At 40.7% G+C, this 19,142-nt stretch overlaps 1 protein-coding gene across 2 annotated transcripts in view; it reads left to right on the forward strand.

The window, feature by feature from the left end:
* ankrd50 (ankyrin repeat domain 50) overlaps positions 1–19,142 on the forward strand; it is a 37,264-nt gene that overhangs the window by 3,934 nt on the left and 14,188 nt on the right. For both annotated transcript variants that reach the window (XM_051419557.1, XM_051419558.1), the window contains exon 3: positions 12,648–12,880. In XM_051419557.1, the coding sequence (XP_051275517.1) occupies positions 12,648–12,880 (233 nt within the window). The remainder of the gene's footprint in view (positions 1–12,647; positions 12,881–19,142) is intronic.

Consider the following 19,142-nt stretch of genomic DNA (forward strand, 5'->3'; position numbering starts at 1 on the left):
CAGAGCTGAACACACACACTCACGCTGCTTGTCTGGCCATCTGGTGATGCTTATTGCACCATCTCGACATCACACACAGGGGTAAAAGTAGGTCAAACGTTCAGCAAGGTAAATCATTTTTTAAACGCTCACCAGAGTCAACAGCTCAACCCACGTTTTTTCTTTTTTAACATGCTCGTTCCCAAGGAAGCGAGCGCTCCTCTTGTCATCTGCTCGTAATCATGCGGCCTCCGCCGATGACTCTGACTTCAGTTTGACCCTCTAAGATAAAAGGCAGGTTATCGTGGGGACATAAACAGAGACTGAACCCAGCAGGGACCAGCTTCTCACTTCAGCTCTGCTCTGTGTCACGCTGGATGTAGGGGGGCCTTTTGTTGTTGATGCAGACAGTCACGTTTGCTCAGCCTCGCCTCACGGAGCAAATATTCTGTAGTATTTAAAACCTCAGGCCCTAAATTTGCGGACAACAAAGAACCGAGGCTCACCGTCATTGCCTGTTTTGTTTGTGAGCCAAATCCGCTCTTCCCTGAATGCCTTATCGCCATCTCAGGTGTAAAAACGTTCCAGGCACCGTTGTACACAAATAATCTGAACGGCTCCCCTGCTGTTCAAGATGCTATCTGCTTTCAGGAAGCCAAGATTGTCGGCTGTGTCTGGCAGTGACATACGTAGAAAGAAATGAAAACAGAGCGAGAAATGGAAGGGTGTAAAACTTTATTATTAGTCCAACATTATGACCACTAATTCACATCAGGGATGAAAATTCACAGCGGGCTGCGTACCCTCGTTTTGATAGAACAGATTCAGGCCCATGCTCTACTCAGTAAAAGTTTCATTTAGTTAAGGGTCTTGTTTAACACAGGTTTTTTCTTTTTACCCCCGCCCCCCTTCCAGCTGTGATTTTAAATGTTGGCCAGTGAGTGAATGCAAGATGCCCTGTCAAATTCTCCAGCCTAGTCAAAGACAAACAAGTGTGTTTGTTAATGGTAATCACCAGTCCTGTGTTAATACATTGAAACTGGTTCAGACACGGGTTTACGTCCACCCTGTGCAACCTGATCATTGCTTCTCACATCTGCAACCACACAACATGACAGACTTTGGGCATTTTAAAGCTAAGAGTTTTGTAACTTCACATTTTTTATGTAGCCTACTTACACACGTTTTCCCCACATTTATTTATTTATTTATTTATTTTTATTCTGTAGAAAAATGCTTTGGTTTGTAGGCTTTTAAAGGTATAGCAGATAGTTGAATCTCATTCCCAGCATCAACATTTGACGACATTTGGCGCATGAGAGTCGATCAAACGACAATCTTTCCTGGCTCTGATTGGTTGGTTTTTATTCAGGCTCTGTGGATTCTTGCAAATGCCAGATTAGATTTGAGATTATCTTCCTCATTTACTGCTGTTAGGATAAAGTGTTGGAAATAAGTTACCTACTGCAGCTTCAAGAAGCTGATCATACAATTTGTATATTAAATCCTCACATCTAAAATTTAGTAGAGCAGAAGCATCAAATGGAAATACTGAAGTAAAGTACAAGCAGGGCTGGAGCCAGACGTTTAGAAATACTGAGGTCATGAGTTGAAATTCCCCCAGCAGAGCCCCACCCACCTGGAAACTGCAGACTGGTCACCAACAAAACTATTTTTCAACTGTTCAGTTATATTTTTATTGCCCTATATTTTCTCTAAATACTTGTTATTTTAGTTTAAGAAGATCAAAATTGGCCTCAGACAAACTCAACATGTGAAATATGTGAGTTATTGTAGGATTTAAACTCCTCTTCATGTCATTAAAGCACCCAGATTCCCATAAATATCACAGAGGACACGACCCCTGTGTCCTCATTGAACACCTGTCCTCATTTTGCCCTGAGCACAAATACCTGCAGAAGCAGAAATACTCAAGAAATCAGCTGAAATGTATTCCGCCTTTTAATCGGGTACAAACTGACAAGCTAATCAAGCTGAATAATGTTTGCTCTGACAGCTGAATCATATTGTAATGAGATGATCAAATTTGAGCACATTTTAATTGTTCAGGTTAACAATTGTGGGCCAATTATAAATAATGTTTTAATACACAATTAGTCATCCAAGTGTTTGTATTACGCATATAAACAGTTAGTGACACACCTGTAGATAGAATAGTGACACACATTTCATTGCCTTGAACAGTTAAGCCTATATTATTAATGTCACATTGAAATGAAGCACTAATTAACTGGTTCCCACTTATCAGATGTAAGTGTATTTTGGTTTTCTTAGCCTTCTGTGATAGTGAAGTGAATATTGCTGGGCTCTGGACTTGGACTTGGTAAATTGACATTTGAAGATGTCACCATGGCCTGTAGGAACCTGTGATGGGCATTTTTTTACTATTTGCTGACATTTTAAACCGATCGATTAAATAAAAAAAAAAAACTGATGCTGATGACACGCGTTACTGGCAACCTTATAATATTTGAAAGAAAACTATCCTTTATTAATATAATTGTATTGACATCAGTAAATTACTGAATGCATTTTTCTTTTGTGCATTACTAAAAGTACCATGATGCATTAGCAGGGCTGATCCCTTCTGGCAAAGGTCACGAGCCAAGGTCCTCCAGATAAAAGACAGTTTCACCTTTCAGTTTGCCTTTCTTCTGCTTCACTCTGCCGATCTCTTGCTCCCACAATAAACATGATACTTGCTGCCATCCGTACTGTCTGAAGGGATCGACACTTGGGTTGTGCTGTATCATCAAGGATTTTATTTGTAGACAGAGCCAAAGCGCATTCCTCTGTCTCATCAGTCTCTGTCTTTATCAAAGGCCACTGCCATGTTTTGACTGGAGTCCTCCAGTTTGAATGAATTTTTAAACAAGCTGCCGTCCAACATGCCACACTTTCTCCCTTCTGGACAAAAGAGCCGGCTTCAGATAGGTGGAGTTAACCCAGTCGTGTGGGTCAAACTAAAGGCAACAGTTTTTTTTTTTTTTTTTGCTGATGTGACAAAGCTGCCTTTTAGTTTAGGTGTGACCTTATGTGGATCTGTTACAGGGCAGTTCTCCACCAAGGACGAATTAGGCTTGAATTGTAGCTGGACAAGTCTCCATTTCTTTATAAAGGGCACAGGCTTCAGAAATGATGAATGACCGTGGCTTAAATTTGTGAACAAGACTTGAAGTTTCTCAGCAGTGTTTTATTCCCTCAGCATGTCCACGGAAGAAATTGATGCTGCAGTTCAGATATTTTTCTACAAGATGGTTAAAATTGTTAGATTTTTCTGGCAGCTGCATCAGACATTTCTTTGCAAAACCTTTGCCCGTTGCTTTGCTCCAAATAACTCCTGATAACTCGGATAAGTAGTGACATCAATCAAAGCAGAAGCATGATTAGATCCAGTCTGGTAGCCTGCAGTGAGCATGAGTGTTTGGCTTTTTTAAGTTGTCAATTTACAAGACAGCATGGCATTACGGGCTCACAGCAAAACTTTTTTAGTACACTGTGACAAGTGAATTCCAGTTATTGGCTCTTGGAAATGTAGGAAATTGTGAGGTGCAAAGCCAGAGATATAAATAAATGTGAAGATGTTTGTAAAGTTGTCTTGACATGTTGTGATCTAACCATTACCTAAATGAGAGAAACCCTCAAATAATGTGTCTGTAGCCTCTCTGTCTGATTTTGAACACAGTTCAGCTTGTGGCACATTTCAAGTAAAACCAACCATGGCATTTTTTATGAAGTTGGCGAGGGAGCTTTGTGGGTTTTTTTTCTTTTGTGTTGACTTTTTGACTGTTGCACATTGGGCGGCCCTGCTTATTGGGGTTAAGGGACGCTAAATGGAAGCGGCCCCCGTGCCTTTCATGTGGTGCACGGCTGTGGAAAACCCGCTGCAGATTAGGGCCACGTTTTGGAAACAAAAAAAAGGCTCTCAGTGTGACGCATCAACTCCAGTTGAGCAGATGAGGAGAAACAGCAGCACTGGTGCGGCTGCAATGATGACTCAGCAATCTGAGGCCAGCCTCTGTCTCCACACCACCGGGCGGATCGTGTGTGTGTGTGTGTGTGTGTGTGTGTGTGTGTGTGTGTGTGTGTTTTATGTGTGGGTTTTATTTGTGTGTGTGTCTGTGGATGTGCCTACGTGCTTGTGTGGGCACACATAACTCATTCATATTATTGTCGTCCCACTCAATAAATAAAGCTTATATATGGTGCTAAAGCTTGTATAATGGCTCACAGAGAAAGAGTTGAAGCAGGTTTAGACTCATTCATTAAGGCTGAGGAGGGCTGAAACTTGAATTTCGTAACATTCTGAATAAATGTTTAGTCTAAAAGAAAAAGGAAATGGTGCAAAAAAAACCATCACATGTTTCTTTTAAGCTTTTAAGTTGCTTATCTGGTCTGACCAGTAGTCCAAAACCAGAAAATTATTCAATGTACAACTATATAAAACAGAACAAAGCATTACTTCCAAGGCTAATGCCCCTGAAAACATGTTTTCTAACACTAAATATTCATTACTACAATTAAAGCTAAACTTCAGAAAAAACATCTTTAAGTATATTCAGGGTTTGCACAAAGTCTTCATAGTTTGAAAAATGCTTCATTTGAACCGCTTTGTTTTCAAGGTTAGGTGTATGATTGAATATACTCCTTAAAAATCTAACTGGGGAAAAAAAAGGATTTTCAGCATAATCTGGTGTTTCATCTACATAAATATTTATATATTTGAAATGATACGATCCCGTTGTCATAGTTGTTTGTTGTCTCCTGGTGTGTTCACTTGTCATTCATAGCTAGTTATAAGTCCTTTGTTGATCCCTTTATCTAGAAACCAGCAAGCATTAAATAATCATGATCAGAACATACCACATACAAGCAAAGTTAATATGAACAGCGGGTAAAATAAACAGTCACAATATACATTGTGCTGTGGGTACAAAGGATTTTTTTATTTTTCACAATTGTATTTGAACTAACACAACCCAAAGATATTCAGTTTGTATGATTTAAAACAGACGAAAGCTGGAAATATCCATATCTGAGAGGCTGAAAAATTACATAAATGATTAATCGACTTTAAAAATAGTCAAATGTCAACTAATCGATCCATCCACTAATCCTAGCATCTCTGCTGCGTTCTGTCACCCAAGCTGGCCCTGGACACCTAGCAGGTCCACCTGTCCGTGTTGAAATCCATGTTTGTATTCATGTGTTGAGGCTTTTGCACATGTGGACAGACAGTTGTGTTTCCATGTGTGAGGACAGCAGGAGGGGAGAGTGTTTTGGAGGCAAACTGTGGCAGGAGTGTCGGTGGGGAGAAGAGAGAAGGGGTTGGAAAGGATGAAATTTCAGATTCCTCTGACAGTATTGGATAGCTGGCCAGGAATGCACACCTCGTCTGGGCTGGGAAGAGCTTGGGGATTTGGAATAGTTATCTGAGGTATGTGTGCTGGCTAGGAAAGAAGTGTGTGTGTGCGGTATGTTTACACTTTTGCAAATCATTAATAGGCTGCGTTATATGGGTAAAGACATTTGACTGGTGATTGAAGAGGCTGGATTTGAATGTTTTTAATTAGGATTTATTCTATTTGGAGTCTGTGGATTTTTAACAACCCATTTGCAAAACAGATAGTCAATAGAGAGTCATAGTTTTTAACAGCAACAGTCTGGTGAGATGAAATTAAAGTGTGGTAAATGGGTTAGATCTAAGGATGGACAACACTCCCAGATGCAGCCCTCGCCGTCACAAAAACAATGTGATCACTGTGTGTGAGCAGTCCCATGACAGAGTGTTTAGAATCCAAAAACATCATAAGACTTGGTCTGAAAGATCATCAGATATATCAACGTACGTTTGAAGGACATTAGTAAAGGTCGATTATGGGGAAGCAGTTTGGGCTTGTTTTTAAAAGAAACTGTTGTTTTTGTGTGTGTAAGTCACCCAGATTTGGCTCTCACGCGCCACCCACTTCCCCCTGACCAAGCAGTCTCCAGGACATTGTTTCTCAGACAGCTGGAGGCATTTGTCTGCTTGGGATCCAGCACAAAATTGATTGTGCAAATCCATTAAGCCGAGATCAGATTCTTGCATTGTCCGGCGCGTTTAAAGAATGGCACAAACAAGCACTTTTTAAATACTTTCAGGACCATTCAAAGATTGGAGTTTTGTGCTGATGTTACTTCATTAGATGAGGTAATCTGTTGACAGTCTGTGGAAAACACCTGCTGTGACATCATTGACTGAGGTGTGACCTGACGTAGAACATGTATCGAGAGTTTCAACTTTTAGGTAGTTTGGTTGGTTATTATATTATTGTATACATTAGAAATCCTATGATACAGTGACAATATCATACCTGAGTTTTGGTACCAATAGCAAATTGATACATTTTCTGATCTCTTACTTTGAGGAATATAAATGTGTTTTTATAAGAAAGTAATATTTTTACTTGGGTAACAAAGCATAAAGAACAGTGCTAGACTTCTGAAATGTGTCTGTTTTTTAACGTTTGTTGTTGTTGTTTAGCTAATAAACTACCTGGGTGATTTTTACATCTCTCTTTTCTAATAAAACAACTTAAGTCCAGCTAGTAGCTCCGTGAGGCTGTACTTAGGCACCAACAGTGCTTTGAGCTAAATGCTAACCACATTTAACTTGGCATGTTAGCGTGGTAACATTTTCCAGTTAGCTGTAAACACATAAGTACAGCTGAGGCTGTTGGGAATGTCATTAGTTTTGCAGGTATTGAGTCATAAACCAAAGCACTGGACAAATTCAAATTTTAACCTCATGGTGGCGCTAGATTAACAGTCAGGGGATCACCAAAGTCATTGGGATTCATCTGCTGGGGACCAGCAGTGTATGTAGAAAAGCATCCAGGAGTTGTTACACTGTAGATATCTTAGTTTGGACCAGAGTGGTTGACTGACTGACTCACCGACCGACTGCCCATCCCTAGTGTCAAATGTTCAATGAGAAATTCATAAAAATTGGAGCTTCACAAATTCCAAACTGCCACTACTACTCCCTACCAACCTCTCTAAGATATGCAATGTGGACAGAGTGGCCTCATGTCAGGGGCGGATGTTGATAAATTGTGCACTTAATAAAAAAATGCCAGCATGGTTTTAAGCTCATTTGCGTCTAGACACGATAAAGTTGTTTGAGCTTAATAAGGATTTTTAAAAACGTCGCCCAATTCTCCACTCAGTCGTTTTGAACAAATGATTATAATGGCCATTTCTGTATTTTTGAAAAATAACTAATTTACTGCTGCCGGGTTGACATCCTCAGAGGGTTATCTGTCTAATGAAAGGCTCTCAGCACAAATTAATGTAAATATGTCCGCAGCTTACATAACTGCTGTTCTGCTCCGGTGTAACCACTCTGCATTAAACCCTTGATTTGTTAAAAGCTTTAAAAAACAAGCTTTATTCAACGCATACCCATTTTGCAAAAACTGTAATGAAGCCTCAGATTCAGAGTTTATGTCCAATCAGATAAAACTGGAGCGAGATCATAACAGATTGAGCAGGAAACAAGAGCATATGGCTGACGTAACAAGAAGAATACAGCTAAAGTGTCTGGCTGTTGAGAACATTTGCTCTCACCACCAGTCGCTCTTATTGTCCTCATCAGTGTGATTACTTGGAACAAGATGATTGCAGTAACGTTGTGCCTAATGTAAGAAAGTGTGAGGGAAGAATCTGCAAGATAGTTGTCTCTTTCACTTTGGATGAGCCGCCCGGTGCATGAGTCAGCTGTTGTCGTTAAGCTCTGTGGCACTAAGCTCTCCTGACTTTGCAAAGACGCTGAGCAGGCTTCCTGCAAATTGACTCAATACTAAATGAAGAGATGGGGGTTCTTCTAATGAAAAGGCCTTTCTGGTTTTTGCCTGATCACGGTGGAAAGCTTTGTCAGTATCGCTCTGTGTGGCGATTCGTCTGAAGCCGAGAGCTCGCTCACCAGTTGGCCTTTCTTCCATTAACAGAGCAGTGTCAAGGCCGGATATGGATAGTATATTTCACCCTCTCTTTTCCTTGAGCCTTTGCTGTATCCCGGTTAGTGTTTATGGGTGTGAGTGTGGTGGCGTTTGGGTATGTGGCATGGATCTCAGGCTCTGCGCCCGCTCTATAAAATGAGCTGTGTAAATTTGTAAGGCTCTGGCTCGGTGCCCGGTGCTGCCCTGTCGTCCCAGACATCTTCACTAAACGTCACACTGAAAGCTTCACTTTGCACATTGGGGTGGGAGCGGCGGCCGCTGCAGTTGAGAGCACAACACGACAGATGGTGAGTGCACTAGATGCATTTCACATCCCCCTTCTTCCCTTTTTTTTCCTAGTCTTAAATAGCATTTGGCATCAACTTGGGCATATGTTGAGGACTTGAGCGAGAACCAAAATAGTTGGTACAAATGTCCAAGACCACAGTGTGTGGGATGAATAACTTTTCATTTTCTGGCTCAGGTATGCTGCAGGTTTGTCTGGAAAACTAAATCAGCTTTTCCTGAGCGTATTTTCTCTCCCTCTCTAGTGTCCCGCAGAGTTTTCTTTGTCTGCAGTCCTCGTCTTTTGACTCTTTGACAGGCCGAAAGTTGCTGAATTGTGAGAGAAGAATGACTCTTTGTTTTGCCCACTTGCTGTCACTGTGGATTTGATTGTCTCAGTAGGCAGCATGGCCTCAGACACAACCATTCACACACACTCGCACACAGTCACCCCTGTGGATGGACATTCCTTTTGGCAAGGCTCCCAGATGGCACTGCAGGTTCTCTGTGGGCTGCAGCCATCAGAAGGAGTGATTGACTGTGTTTCTGAAAGACTGAGCATCATCACGACAAAGCGTGAAGGTTGGAGACCGTTTTCACTGATTTCTCTCCTGTTGACGGTTCAAACTGTTTGCAAAAAGTTTTGAACACAAGCTAAAGTTTGTAGAAGCGTTGCAAAAACAGGTTTAACTGTCCAGCGTCCGCCTGAGGGGAAGCTCACTAAAATGTGAGAATTTGTTACTTTTAACAAAACAAAGTGAATATTTTTAGGGTTGTGGACTGATTCGAGGGACAGAAACAGCAAACTGAAGGCATTGCCTTGGGCTATGGGAACTTGTGATTAGGGATAGGTATCAAGTGTCCGGTACGTCTGGTACCAGCTCCTACTAAATTGAATAAAAATGCAGCTAAATGCTATTAATCGGGAAACAATTGACCTTATTTCTGCAAAGACCTAATTATAAAAAGAACTGTTCTTTTCACATCTTTTCATGTCATATCTTTATTTTTTGTGCCAAATTAGTAACAGTAAGAGTATCAGTGTCAATAAAATCCTAATGTTACCTATCCCTGCCTATGATGGGACGTTTTTGGATCAGAGCATTCTTTGCACTAAAAAGAAATCAGTTAGTAGAAAACGTATTCGACAGCCATATAAATGAAAATAATCTTTTGTTGCAGTTCATCCCAGAATTGTAAACACTTTGGAGAGTATGTTTCTAATAGTTGGGTTTGGGTTTTCATTTGCAGAGTTGCCTGTTGGTATGCACTGGGACACATTTGTCAGTAAAATGTGATTTCAGAAGACTTGAAAGTGAGCTGTGCATTTGAAAGGAGACTTGTAATACACAGATATAGCAGCCTTATAAAGTACAAACTGTCAGCACAAACCTTTCCAATCTAGTGTCTTTTTTCCTGCAAGTCTTTCACAACATGTTTTTCTACTCTGAAATATTGCACATTAGCTCAAATGTATTGCCACTAATGAATAGTACTAAATCTTATCAAGCTTGTCCAATATTATGACTTTATTTTGGGAAATTTAGTCAACCGGGAAACTGTGTCAACACTTTTCTATAGTAACCAAGGGGTAGGTCATTGTAAAAAATGGCCTCTTCTGTATCCCAGTGCTTTGGACTGAAAGCACAGAGACCTTCACCCAAGACATCTCGGCTCCAATGTGTTTAAGGATAATGAACTTGGGCTAAAATGGTAGATGCTTAAAAGGGAATGGCTTTCGGAGCCACAGGCTTAGCGACAGGCTGTTGAGCATCCAGAAGAAGTCTCATTAAAACAGTATTTTAGTGTTTTATGACGAAGCTTACAACCATTGTCAGATCCATTAAGGAAGAGTGGTAGTTGAAGAGTCCCATCATGTGGAAGTTGAATGATTTTTATCTGCGGGACAGCTACCCGTGAAAAGCCTCCAATGCCCAGAAGCTCTCGCTGCTCTCGAGTCAAGTTTTCATGTCATTTAATTGATTTCAAGTCCTTTTTAAATGTTTAATTAACCTAGACCCAGATTAAAATGTCACTAATATGAAATCCTCAGATCCTTTATCGTGGCCAGTTGGGCTGGAAGTAATTTTATGAGTCTTGGGGAAATGACATTTCCTCAATTGGTCGTCTGATAGCTGTCAGTGGAACAGAGGTTTTGCCAGTACAAATGTAACTCTGTGGAACAATACATTTGTAGGCTTTGTCACTTGAGTGTTTAGGTGTGAACTTACACATTCGCACTGGAGTGAGTAGATTCCATGTCTGGCTTGCAGTTGGCGTTGATAAAAGGTTAATGTAGCATTTTAAATAGTTAACTAAATGCTAACTTTCAGAATGCTATACATCATGTTCGTTTATCACGGGATGCCACAGGGCTGGTTTTAATGGATGTTCATATTCAGACATCAATATTTATGTTGCAGTGAGATTTGTTGAGGTTCGACTTGGAGAAAATCTTGCATGTTTAGTTGTCATGATAGCTGCTGAACATATTTCTCTCCACATCTTTGATATAATCTCAAGGCTGAACATTTAGCTCTCGGGCAAAGTTTTTCTGTCGAACAAAAAGGCCCACTGAATTATAAATGACTGTATCTGCTCTGGATGTTTCTGTGAGCTCAAATCATCCGCAGTGGGCCCGTTAATGGATGCAATTTGGGTTGGATGGAGACATATTTAAACGCCTACACTCTCTACCAATTGAGACGGATGAGCTGAGAATGGTCCGCCTCAAGAAAATCACTCTTGTTCACAGCGACTGTGTGTCGTTGTCACAGCCTCAGTTGGCAAAATATGATCGAATCAACAGTGAAATGCTGTCAGGCAGAAGTGTTGAATCTACATTCAGTTGAATCTACATTGATGATTGATTTTCAATTGTGAAATGGAACGAATACCAAACCAATACTGACTGACATATTCTCTAAAAGCGAGATTCAATTTGAGTTGGTTTTAAAATATTTAAACAATCGTACACTACTTAACTACAAGAAACCGTGATTTTCACGATTATTTATTTAATTATTAATATTAACAATATCATGTTGTATGATATTGTTCTCTACATGTGGATAAAGTTCAGAAAAACTTTTCAAATGAATGCAGAAGCTAAAACTCTTAAGAACTGATATTGCACTACTCAAGTTAACCCAGAAAACTCAAAAGCACAATATAACACTTATATCCTTTCCCAGTCTAATAATATATGAACTAGGATGATCTTCTAGACACATTCTTAATACCAAGTGTGTTTGTTTTTTTTTTTTACCTTAAGGCCGAACAGTTTAGTATTCCAAACAAGAAATCAGAAAGCAGTGTTCAATTTTGATGGTCAATACACAGATCATCATTGAGGGAACAGTCACTATTCAAGTGTTTAGGTGTCATCATATATAGTTAAATCTTCAGTATAACGTTATGGATTATGCTCTTCTTGTTAACAAATCTTAAACAAAACCAAATATAATTATCTTAGAATTTAAATTAATAGGGCTGAAGGGGGCCATTGAATCCAATTTATCAATAGTTTATTAAACTCGACATAAGCAGTCTTTCACTAGAGTTTCCTTAGAGGGCCTCTTGTCTGCCTTGTGTTCCCACCTGAAGCTGATGTTTGTACTGGTTGAAGGTTTCTGTAGATCACCTTGGAAGTGTAACCATGACAGATTGGAATGAGTGTGGTTGGTTAGAGTGACTAAGAGTGTGGACAGATGGTAGCATCGGCCCAATATGTAATGCACTTGGATTGCAGTTGTTGTATTGGACTGAATTCCAAATGTACAGTATGTGCGTGTGGATAAAATAACAACATACAGTGTGATACAGTCCCATTCAAAGAAAATACCAACAAACATGGCTTCAAAAGGGGCCCTATAGCTCATCTGGTAGAGCTGGCACCCCCTGTACCAAGGCTGCATCCCTGCTGCAGTGGCCGTGGGTTTGAATCCCTTTGCTGCGTGCCCCCCCCCTTTCCTGTCAATCTTCAGCTGTCACTTTAAATTGAAGCCAAAAGCTTTTTTTTTTTTTTTAAAAAAAAACAGTGCCTCAAAATCACAGTATCTCAGACATACTAGTGCTTTCCCCTAATGATGCTTCCTGCTTCCTTCATGCAAGAAAATAATTTGCCAAAGATGTTGAGAAATCAGACTTACTTTATACTGCAGTTTACTACCAGCGATTAAGCTTTTACTTCTCTTTTACCCTCCATATGGGAATGATTTCAACCAGTGGGATTATATTCTGTCTTTAGACGAGTGCTGTTTCAAAGGACTGTTTAACAAAAACTAAATTCTTACATGTCTTATTAGTCAGACACAGCCCAAAAACGAAAAGATTCTAACATTTCTCTCTCTCTCTTTCTCTTTGTTATCCTTTTGTCCTCAGATGTGTCCTCCTGCCTCTGCTGAGCATTAAGCCTCCTCAGCAGTCTCTCTTCCTGATGGTGGACTCCATCGATGAAGGCTGTCAGCTGGGTGAGGGGGAGCAGAGGTCCTCCCCCGGCTCCCCCAGGACCATCGCGGAGCTCCTGGCCTGTCATCACGAGTTCCTGCCTCCCTGGCTGCTCCTCATCTGCTCAGCACGACGACAGAATAAGGCCATTACTAAACTGTTCACAGGTAAACAGCCCTGCTTCTCTCCTCAATGTGTTACTCTGTGGGTCAATTTTGTCATTATTATTACTGTGAGTGAAAAGGTTATATCTAAAGTGATTTATGGTGTCATATATGGCATCATTGTTAAAAATAATTGTGATGCCTTAAGCATAACTGAACTGACTACAAAAAGACAGTTTAATAGATGAGACCTGTCACAGCTGCTCCATGCTTGTTTCCTCTCATTCCTCTGTGCTAAATGTGAAACATTTCACCTGAAAATGCGGTTACAAACAAAGCCTGCAGCAGTTCCTTTGCTGCTGGAACAGTACAGATACAAAAGTCTTTGTAACATCACGACATGCCCAAAGAGATTAAGGTCACCATTACAGACCTCTGTAAGAGTTGCGATCGCTTCCTTGATGTCCTCTGACACTGTACCATACCAGCTGCTATTATCTCCCTGTCAGTCCTGCAGCCTACTCTGTGGTGATGAGCTGGCATAACATTAATCAAGAACCTGACTGTGTGGGAGGAAGTCTCCTCCGCAGACTCGCACTGCTGTGTGTACCCTCTCTACCTTCCCAAAACCACCGAATGTGGGTGCTTCTCGAGCCTTCGACTTGCCTCTCCAACCATTATGTAATATCCCAGCAGTCTAAGCAATCGTTGCTGAGCTACTCCTCAATAGATGTATGGAGTCAGGTAATGTATCGCTGTAGTACACTGTCTCAGGGAACTGTAATATTCTATTTACATTTTTGGACTGCAATTTGTCATTTGCACATTTTCTTGTCTTATAAAAAAAAAGTGATAATGTGGCATAGAGACACAGGTCTTGTCTTGGACTTTGTTTTGTCTTCTAGGTCAGTGGTTCCCAACCTTTTTCCTTAAGGGACCCCTTTTCTGTCATTGACTAAACTGACTAAACTGGATATTTCATATTATATTCAATAACATTAGAGAACAACTGATAAACTGTTCAATGAACCCAGATAGTGAATATAGTAACAGCAGGAGGTTTATGTAAAACGAGTGATTTGGATGAATTTCAAGCAGATTATTTCCTGTGAGTATTGCTCCAGAGATGAGATTGCCTGATATTTTTAGGAACTTTTTATACAATTTTGTCTGTATCGTGCATTATTTAACTTTTGTTTAACATTCACAACTACTTAATAGGCTTCTGGAGATACAGGCCAACTGTATATATTTTTAAAGTTGTCTTACAAATCTTAAAAATCAAGATGGTCTTGAAACCCACCGTGACGCTTTGGTGACCCCTTGTGGGAGCTAGGTTTGGAACCACTGTTCTAGGTGGCGTGGCTCATGTTGTGTGTCATCATGTAGGAATGGTGCAAAGTTAATAGAAGTTTCGAAGCTGCTGCATTGTGTAGAGCAGCCAAACAGGACCCTGTATGATGCCCAAGTCCAAATATATAACTGCATAATGGCATCATTTATTGCAAAACACCAGTTTGGGTTTAATCAAATTTAGTATTTTTATACTGTTTCCAATGTCTGGGCTCCTGTGTTAAAGGCGCGTAACGTTATATTTATAGCTCAGATAGAGTGAATGCAGCTGTGAGGAAGGGAGCATCCATCAGTTGGTTCAAACTACTGTGGTCCAGTTCAGAGTAAAGAGCCACATGGATCTAAGAGGTCACTAGCAGGGATTTTCAGACTCGGTGTCTCTTAAAATGGTTGTCACTTGTGTATTGATTGGGTATAATTTCACCATTATCAGAGCAGCTGTCTCTCATTAGAGTGACTGTTATGTGTTTACATCTTAACTCAACAGTGTAGTTTGAAAGTAGGTTGTAAATGATTGGGTGCAGTGTTAGGGATTAAGTGAAATCTTAAGTGTAGGCGTCAGAGTGGTGTAAGTGTAGTTTAGATGAGTGTAGATCTGAACGGTGTTGACAGTGACATTGAAGGGGGGGGGTCGGGTTTTAGGACACCAGAACTCACTTTGAGTCTTTTGTGGGCGTCATGAGTCTAATTCAACAAACCAACTGTGATGCAATGCTGCCCACTTCATAATCGCAGAGACATGCCCACCCACGCTTTCCTCTAACATCAAAGGCTCTACGTAGGTGCCTGTGGTAGATTAGATTCTGGATCGGTATCAGAGTGTACTATAAAGCATCCTCACAGCATTTTCCAAAAGTTTTTAGCCCACAGACAACACAGATGAAAAATAAGTTTTATATTTGATTTCCATTCAGAAGCAATTTGCATTCAATCGTATTTTGTGTGTGTGTGTGTGTGTGTGTGTGTGTGTGTGTGTGTGTGTGTGTGTGTGTGTGTGTGTGTGTGTGTGTGTGTGTGTGTGTGTGTGTGTGTGTGTGTGTGTGTGTGTGTGTGTGTGTCTGTTGTGTCTCTGCTGAACCATAGATTTAAATCAAAGATTTTATTTGCAGTTGCACATAAAGTTGACAGTGGAGTCACCAGGGGAATATATAGCCGTATATGCCACGGATGTAAAATGCTAATGGGAAATTTTTATCTGTAACTTACTTCAGAGTATCTCAGGGAGTTCTGTGATTGCCTATTTGCCTTTTCTCCTCTTATGTTGCTGTAGCTGATGAGCTGTCTGTTCTTTTTGTTTTTGATATGGTTTGAAGGGAATTTCATCTTGGAACAATCTGATAAACAGCAGTTATCTTCTTTCTTTTCTTCTCTTTTTTTTGGACTGGCTCTCATCTCTTTCCCCTTTTACTGCCTCTTTGATGACGGCCAAGCTTTTGTCAAGCTTTTATTCCAATTGCCCAGCAATCGGTTTTAAAAAACGACACTCTTTTGAACAGAGGAACAGAGCCAAACTCTCCCATCAGATGCGATGCCCCCTTCTGAGAGAAGTGAAGGACATATGTGATTTTGTTTTCCCTTTTTTTCCTTTTAGAATTGCCTTTGTCACTGTGTTTATGAACACGCTGTTCTAGATTTAATGCTTTCGTTATTTCAGCGTTTCACCGGGTCCTTTGAGTTTGTGCATTGAGATGCTCCTACAGACCTACAGCCTTGGCCTTCCTCCATTGCTTTTAGCAGCGTCTTTGTTTTGTCTAGATTCAGTCTTCCGCTTTCAGTTCAACACTGGAAATTCTTCTGCTAGACTGGCTCCCCCCCCCAACACATACAAGGCTTGGACACAAACACATTCACCCACTTACCTTGTCCTCCATTAGTTTGTGCGCCTTATTATGAATACAGCAGTGTCAATGCTTCTTATTCATGCGGCACTGGACCTAAAATAGACCAAAGGACTTCAGAGTATCAAATTGAGGCCAAGTGTCCCCTAAAAATACCCTCCATATTGTTTACAAGTCAGAGATGGCAGTGACCTGCCAAAAGACTCCACTTTCATGCTCTGTGCAAAGCCAACTCCTATTTTATACGAGCGGCCTATTTTGTCTGGGGTGGAGGTTGTGTGGGTTTCCCAGTATACTCTGGTCTGCGGTGATGGGAACTTTGTGGTCATGTGAATATAGTGTCGATAAAGTTTGAGGAGTGACCTTTAACCAGAAGGTCATTTTGCAGAGAAGTTGCTGTAAGAGTAGATGTTTTTAAGATTTCCGAAAGCATTTAGGATCCTTTTGTTCTACTTGTCTTTGATTTGTACTTAATTGACTGGAGTCTGTCACATACTTTCTGCATCAGCTGGAATGTTTTTTGTTTTGTTTTTTTACTAAAAGAGATGACTTCGTCCCCAGGAGCTAAACCCTGAATTCCTCTTTCCTTGCTCAACTGTTATTCCTTGTGTCTGTCTCGGAGAGGAATGTGCTTTGGGAAGTTTTCAACACCTCTGAGACCGAGCAGGAAGAAGGAGGCATTCTGACTTGTGCAGCAGAATGCCTCGCTCGCATCCGCTCGGCTAAAGCCTCACAAACAAAGGCTGTTCTGTTTGTGAGGAGGAGTACAAGAATTTTGCAGAGTATCCCTCTGGGTGACTCACAATATATGATCACTCAGCTCTGATTAAGCCTCAGTCCTCATGTATTAGCTTTGAAATGATGTAAATAAGCAGCAGTACTCGGACTGAAAGCTGATGTCTGTGCTGATCTTCACGTCCCAAGTGACAGCAGACCTATGGCGAGAAGCTTGCCTCTGCTGTGCATACCCCCTCAGTGTGTGCTGTGCTACTGTAAGGCCACGATAGGGGTAGCGGAGTGGAAACACTTAGGCAGCGATTTTGGTTGGGAGCCGGGCAGAATCTGTGCCAATTTAACAAGGCCTCCGGCAGAAGGGAGAGAGCAAGGGAAAGGGGAACGGGAGGGCGGGGTGGAGGTGGGAGACAGGGGGTTGGGCGTTTAAATAGAAACAGCCTCTCAGACTATTTTCTCTCTTTTTCAGCAGCTCATACCTCAGACTCTCATCATTTTCTTACTCGTACGAGGCTGTTAAAGGTGATGATTTCTTAAAATTGTACAGAACTTTTTGTGCTGACCCAGAAATGCCTCTTATAGCTTTTCAACTGCCAAAATGAGCCCTATTTAATATATTATAAAGCAGAAATGTAATTTATTTCTGGGGCTTTTGAAGACTCTCCTTTTTGTTTTTTTGCATTGTTTTCCCCAAAAAATCACTTTGCTTACGGCCTCATTAAAATAATTACAGACTAATTGTAATCATAATCCCCTCATAGCGTTTGATCCAGCCTAGTGTGTGATCTTTTTATCGTGTGGAGGCATCACTGAACTGTAATGGCTACCATCTGCCCAATATTGTTTATGGTGTATGCTTGTCAAAGTCACTGTTTCTCAAGTAGTGAGTATGCATAGGCGCTCTCCTAGGGGTAGCAGGGGAGTACTGCATGGAGGGAAAGAGTATGAGTTTCAGCACATATACAGGGATAAATATTTGCTAAGTGAGGGATGAGAGGAGGTTGGTCAGTGTGTGGGTGGTAATGTGCTACAATCTGTACATCAACTAAAGTCTCTGTGATATTAAGGATGTTATCTATTTTAGCTCTTTAACTTCTCAAATGGGGCTAGTGTACCCCTGTGGGTATTCTGGAGTACTGCAGGGGGAACGTTACATTTAAAAGTTAATTAAAAAAGAATCAGTCATGCATAATTCCAGAAATAATTACACTAGCTCACTTAAAAATGTAAATGTGAGTTCGATAAACCACATTACATGTTCAGTATTTCTATTTTCATTGAAATCTTGCAAATTAACTGCAGTAAAACCTCTGGAGGCCTCCCTGCCCCAGAGAATGACAAATATCCTCAGTGAAGCACAAGCCTCACTAAAATCTAAGTACATCTCATCAAAAAGAACCCATTCAGTACAACTATGATTTTTTCATTGTTCCTTCTTTATAAATTCTACCAATTTAAATTATGCTTGTATCCAGAGCTTTAAATAAGTACAGAAGCAGAAATAACCTGTTTACATGAATTGTGACATCCAGCCAGTAAGTCATGCAAGGTCACAGCCACAGCACTATGATTACATTACTGTGGAACAAGTTCTAGAAATATATGGAAATAGGTTAAACAGAGAGGTAGAGTTTGGGATTGACAGTATATTCAGTATTTAATCCACTCATCAAATCAGAACCCTCTACATTGTCTGACTGCAATGATTGAGCTTTGAATGAATAAGTAAAAGTGACAAATAACTATGTTCAAGTAATACACCTCAAAGATTGACACACATTACAAAGGGGGATGTCATTCCTCGTCTCTTTGTCCTCTCTTTTCCCCTCATCTCTCCATTTTTGCCTATCAGATGAAACTCAAGTTCTGTCAGCCATATGACACATTGTTAGCTAAATAAGTACCTAAAAACAGGGGACAAGAGGGCTATTTTACAATAAGAACGCATCCCCATAAAAGTATAATGCATGTGTAATAAGATCTGAGATAATGAGTATTCCCACTCAAATCTCTCCCCCCATGTGGAAGCATGTTGTGACTAATCCGTGAATACACGAGTAGGTAGATGACAATGATGCAGCCCAGTTTAAAGGAAACACAAAACACAACCTCGTGCAGGCTGTACTTAGGATTTTGAGCCAACATGAGCGAGGGATGAGGAAGGATGCAGCATGCATGGATTTGTCAAACTGCAGTGCCAGTAGTTGTAATAATACGGTATCGGTGGTGCTACTGGAGCCGTGAAAGATAATGGCTCTCTGTGAACAACCACATTGCTGTACTGCAGGGTTACAGCAACTTCAATTAGATTGATTTCCACCATCATAAAATACATTATTTCTTTTATTCTTTTCCCAATTTTGCTCTTCCAGTTGGTCACAGGGAGCACTTGGCAGGCATTG

The sequence above is a fragment of the Dicentrarchus labrax genome, unplaced genomic scaffold, assembly GCF_905237075.1.
Source record: "Dicentrarchus labrax unplaced genomic scaffold, dlabrax2021, whole genome shotgun sequence".
In the NCBI taxonomy this organism is placed as follows: domain Eukaryota; kingdom Metazoa; phylum Chordata; class Actinopteri; family Moronidae; genus Dicentrarchus; species Dicentrarchus labrax.